Source organism: Microcebus murinus, chromosome 12 (assembly GCF_040939455.1).
Source record: "Microcebus murinus isolate Inina chromosome 12, M.murinus_Inina_mat1.0, whole genome shotgun sequence".
NCBI lineage: Eukaryota > Metazoa > Chordata > Mammalia > Primates > Cheirogaleidae > Microcebus > Microcebus murinus.
In genome coordinates, this window is record NC_134115.1 from 7,050,425 (window position 1) to 7,056,097 (window position 5,673).

Genomic DNA, 5,673 nt, shown 5'->3' on the forward strand with positions numbered 1-5,673 from the left:
ACCCAAATCCTGGCCGGCGTCACACCAGGACCCCCGTCAGACCTTTAGCTGTCTGTAACCACGGCATGATAATTACCGGAAGATGAGGATTGGCCGGGCTCACCGTGTGGTGAGGACCAACTGAGACAGGACCTGAAGCATGTCGTGACTGGAGTGACATGAGTGCAGCTGAGAAGTCACCTTCCCAGAGGTGACCCAATGCCCTCAGGACCATCCTTCTAGAACCCCTCAATTGCCCCTCCTGTCCACCCCGTTCCTGTGTATGTGTGACCTCTGCTTGAGCCGCCGTCCCGAGGACACTCACATGAGGAAGCAGGAAAGCGCTTCGGTGTCCGGACTCTGGGCCAGGTGTCTCCGGGCCAGCGACTTGAAACGCTGCCAGCGTCGGTAGTTCTCGTAGACGCTCTTGGAGTTACAGGAGTCATCCCGTGAGGCCTTGGCCTGGGAGGGGGGCAGGCTGCCCTCCCTGCACGCGCCAGGGGGCTGTGGCCGAGCTTTCACTGGGGACACGATGGCGGCCAGCTGGGCCGCTGGTGGGGGCTCTGGGTGAGGAAGGCCCGTGAACCAGCCTCCCTTGCCGGCCGGGGCGCCGCCAACAACCGGGGCACTGCCGACGACTGGGACGCCGGCAATGACCGGGGCACCGCCAAGGAGCGGGACGCCGCCAATGACTGGGGCGCCGCCAACAACCGGAGCACCACCAACACCCGGGCCACTGCCGATGACTGGCGCAGGCACCACGGTCTCCACGGGAGGAGCTGCCAAGAGCAGGGGGGCCGGACCCTCAGCACCCCCACAGAGGGCTCCCGGAGCACCCCAGTTGAGCGGGGCCTGAGTCAGGACCAAGGTCTGAGTGTGGGGGGGCTGCACCGGCCCCGCCTCTGGTCTGACTTGGACAAGGACGTTGAAGGCGCCAGCCCCACTCGCGCCACAGGCACCGTCTCCTGCCAGCAGAGGAGTCGTGGGCAGAGCAGACAGCACCAGCGGGGTTCCAGGAGGGAACGCTGCGGTCATGAGGGGTGGTGGCTGCTGTCCCCAGGGTGGCCGGTGTGCTGGGCCGGGGACGGGTGGGGGGAAGGGCAGAGCCGTGAACGGAGGCATGGAGGCACCGGGGTTCAGGGTCCTGTCCGGTCTCAGCACTGAGGACGCTGTGGAGTCAAAGGAAAGGGTGGATGGAGGAGGAGACGCGGTAACCAGGAGGGAGGCTCTCGCGCCCCCCATGAGTGAGTGGCGACCACAGCGAAGACTCTCAACAGGTGTGGGTGCCACATGGCCGGGGGGGACACGGTGCGGGTTGCAAAGGTCCCGGGAGTGAATCTGATGCTCGGTTCCTCCGTTGGAGAAGTATTCCGCTGGAGAACTCGTCCCAGCCACCAAGACCCCTGACCCTGTCTGCCAAGAAGCAATGCCTGAGCCTTCGCTGCCTGCAAGAGCCCCTCGGGGACGCCTGGCCGACAACTGGCAGCCGGCAAGGCTTCTCTTGAGCCATGGATCAGGATGGACTTTGCTGGCGGGAACAGCACCTCTTAGTGTGCCCAGCAGCACGTGAGGGACCTTCCTCAGTGGCAGTTCCAGGCACCCCAACGCTGGCCGGTTCAGATGGCCCCATCTCATCCTCAGTCCTCCTTTTCCTCATCCTCCTTAGAGCCTGCCCGCTCCATCCTAGCCTGACACAACAAGACAGAGACAGCTGCGAGGGATCTCTCTCCAAGCCAGCACTCCAGGAATCCTGAAGATAACCCCAGAACACAACACCCCAGGGTGCAGGTGCTTCTCCTAGCACCACCTGCAGCAAATGCTGAGTAGGGGTCAGATTCGGGCCACTCTGTCCCTGTGCTTGGTGTTCCCTGCCCCACTCAAGAAGCTCTGTTCCCAGGGGGTGGTCTCTGGAGTCGGTGCTGCGTGCGCTGGGCTACCATCCTTGCGCAGCCAGCCACGGCTGCACAGGCTTGGGCAAGGGCCAAGAAATGGTGACGCTGGGGCAGTGAGGGTGGGTTTCCAGAGATCTGCACGGCCGGTGGTCATGTTAAAAGAGGTCGCGGGAAAAGGAGGCCATCTGTGGTCCTTCTTCCTTGAGCTCCCAATAAAGGAACGTAAAGACCCAGGCAGGAGCCAGGTGCCCAGGTGGGACAACGTTGCCCGGAACTCATCCCTGTTCACTAGGACCTCAAGCAGAGTCTAGCCAAGGAGAACAAGGTCCACAGCTCATGCACCTAATTCATCAGGACATGTGTCCTAACTTTTACTAATAATCAGGGAAGATCATATTCCCAATCGTGTGCTACTCTCATTCCTCTACTGAAAAGGAAACCAGCCTTTTCACAACCTTCCACTCAAAACCAACAACCTTCCACACTGCTCCCCATTCACGAAGTACTGGACGTGGGACCTAAGGAAAATCTTCCTCTCGACAGTAACACACGGAAAGGGAGGTCGGCCGTGGGCTAGTGGGCAGGATGAAGCAGGTCTGAAGACCCGCGTTTCCACAAAAGGGGCACAATTCAGAACGACTCGGGGAAGCCCCAGCCCTGTGCTGGTGGAGGATCCAGCTGCCCCCCCCCCTTGCTGATTCAAAGACAGCAGCTACCTGGGACTGAAAGGGCAGCTGTCTCCAGGGGGAAGGGGCTGAGAGGCTCAGGGCCGTAGCAGTCACAGTAACCCCCGCCCCGCCCACAGAGGGGATATGTCACTGCAGACCCCGCCACAGCTAAGCCACTCAAACAGTCTTCTGGCTCAGGCCATTTCTCCCCGCTCCCCCCAAAGAGCCAGGAAACTGCTGTCCAAGTCCCTCAGAATAATATCACAGGACAAGCTCCCCGTGCCTGAAGAAATGGCAGGGGGCTCAGGTTGTGCCCGGTAACCCTCCCCGTGCTACGGCCACAGCACAATCTCGCGACTCCCTAGAAATACATGTCGAGGTGGCCATCTCCTGTCTGGAAAGACTCAGGCTTTCCTGACCACGTCTCCTCCCGAGCTTCTCCCTTGCCCGGTGTACTTCCCCGACTGCGTTGCTCCACCTCCCAGGAGCCGTCCGCCCCAACCACAGCCTCAGGTGGCCATGGGCTTCCCAGCTGGGACAACCTGGGGATGTGCAGTGTTCCCTCCCTCTTCCCCATCCCCATCAGCTGTCCCCAGGGTGAGCTGTCCCCAGGGTGGACTTGAGTCTGGGGGTGGCAGGGAGTCTGGTAGCGCAGCTTTCCCTGAAGCAGCTCACCTCCTTCTGAAGCCATCCCCGCAGGACAGGCACCGACAGCAGCCGTCTGGCGGCCTCCTCGATAAGAAAAGTCAAGGGCAGGACCAGGAGCGTGACCTGGCTCAGCAGACGCTCAGGGGTCCAAGTGGAGCAGGGCAAAGTTTGAGTGTAAACAGGATAGAACCGCAGCAGTCCGGGCATTCCGAGGTGGGGGAGGGGTGGTGGGCAGCAGGCCTCAGGGGTTGGGGGACCAACATTCCAGGAAGTGCTCCGGCAGGTGGGCAAGAACCTGGAGCTCCCTTCCAGTTAGACAGTGGCAGCGCCATCTGTGTGTGCCTCCTTAGGCAATTTGTGAACAGCTCTGCAGAGTCACAGCCCGTGGGTCACTGGACGTCCCCCTTGACTCCCATTCTTCATCAGTAAGCCTACTTCTGTACCCTCAACCCACCCCGCTTTTCACCTGTGGAGCTGGGCTCTTGAAGAACAGCAACAGTGGCTGCAATTTCTGAACAAAATCCAGGACACAATCTCTGTCTGCGAAGTATGGGTTCTTAGTGAGGCCAGCGGACTGAGCGTCTGAAAACAGCATGGTCTCAGCAGACCCAGGGCATCTTTGCACAGCACTCTGTAGGAAGCAATCCTGTGAGCCGGAGACCTGCCCATGGCCGCAATCTCTGTAAGAACGAGCATTTGCAGTAAGGAGACTCAAGTGTGAACTGCGGCTCCACCACAAAACACAAGAGTTGCCGAAAAATCATACGCAGGCTTCTTTGATGACATGGAGTTTGGAGTAGCCATCAATCATACCCTTCTTCAAGCCTCTCGGTCTAGCGGGGTTAGGCACAGCTGGGAGGGAAAGGAGGGCAGAGCACCTTCTTCTCCTCCCGTAAGGTTAAGGGGCTTCAAGTTCCGTGTTTCTCCAGGTGTTAGCAATGCACCACCCGTGGAATGGATGTCCATTTTGAGACCAGCCAGGATTCTACCCAGCAATGTCCGGAACTCCATTCACACGCATCCATTCCTGCCTAGTTGAGAAGATGAAGTGAGAGCAATTCATGCAAAATCAGGGTGAACTTAAGGAAAAAGAAAAACAACTAGAGGCTAGTATGAGAAAAGCAAACCATTTGGAGATTTTTCTCAGGACTTAAGCTCCATGAGGCAACCTTAGACGATTTTCAGTCCAGAGGGACGGTGACAGAAAACATCTTGCCCGGGCACTAAAGAAGGCAGGCTTCTTTGTTGCTTCTCCTCTTGTGAAGGCAGCCAATATTGCCAGAGTTCTCACTCATGGTTTTGATACGGGATTTGAATGTGTTTTCTTCTGGGCCACTGACACAAAATTTGCACTGTGGAAATAGCGTCTTGTCTGAATTCTGCAATTGCTTTTGTACTTGATTAAAATCCAAGACGCCAGGAGCAGATATAATCCAATTAGCCCAAATGTAATTTGTGAAGACTGGCCGACAAAGGCAGTAGCTCAAAGTCCTTTGGAACCTGCTCTCTGACCATTCCCACAGAAAAGTCCTGGCCTGGCACTGACCGCTGAGAAAACAATCTCTGCCCACCCGTGAAACTCTTACCTAACCAAAAAGAAAGAAAGAAAACCCGTGTCTGGACGTGGGTCGCCGGCTTCAGAAGGCAGACGCTGCTCCAGCCATGGCAGCTGGAGGAGCGGCGAGATGCCCTGTCTGTGCCTGGTCTGCTTCCAGTCTCTGCACGAGGAGGCCTTTGCCGGCGGCAGATGCTGAGGCTCTTCAGAGCCTCCTGCGGATTGGGAAATGCAGTCCCGCAACCGGCCAGGAAGGGGATGTGATGATTCCAGTTGCTTCTGCAAGTATTGCAAACTCCTGTCAGTGAGTTGATGCCGTAGTATGTTCCTGCCATCGCAACTCTGCACTCTATTACAAAGTGGGGGGTGGGAGACGGTGGAATTGTTCCTTTTCTAATTGCTGCTGTGTCATCTCAAATTGGCCGGATTTGAAATCTTGGTGAAAGTACAAGAGCAATATTTATAGAAAACGTTCATGCAACATTTATTGAAACATCTTTATGTATTAAATACATATCCAGTACAGTGAATTTGGTAGGGAAACTCTAGACAGAGTCAAGGAAAGCATGTCTCCGAGTGTTCGCGAGGTGTTCACTGGACTCTTCGGACTGACTAGGAGAAAGGACATACTGTTTCCGGAGGGCATGAACCGGCATCAAAGAATGCAGTCCAAAAGGTATGCGTGATCCGCTGTGACGGGAGGACACTTTGCTCCAGAGAGCCTTTCGGCGACGAGGATGGTATCTAAGTGCCCGGCGGGCAGGGCTGTGGTTCCGGAGAATCTCAGCGGTCCTCTGGGACGCGCTTCTTGGAACAAGGGAAGGCCGCGGAGGCGCCCTGAGCCGGGGAGGCCTCCGACCCGGCGCCGCGTTCGGCTCCCGCCGCCCTCGCGGGACCGCGCCGCCCCGCCCGCGCATGCGCACGCGCCCCC

The 5,673-nt window shown here is 57.8% G+C and overlaps 1 protein-coding gene across 1 annotated transcript; it reads right to left on the minus strand.

Moving 5' to 3' along the window:
* Positions 1-300: 300 nt before the first annotated feature.
* LOC142874352 (NUT family member 2F-like) lies at positions 301-1,614 on the minus strand. The gene has a single exon (XM_076009216.1). The coding sequence runs from the start codon at positions 1,612-1,614 to the stop codon at positions 301-303; it is 1,314 nt and encodes a 437-aa protein (XP_075865331.1).
* Between the last annotated feature and the right edge of the window lie 4,059 nt (positions 1,615-5,673).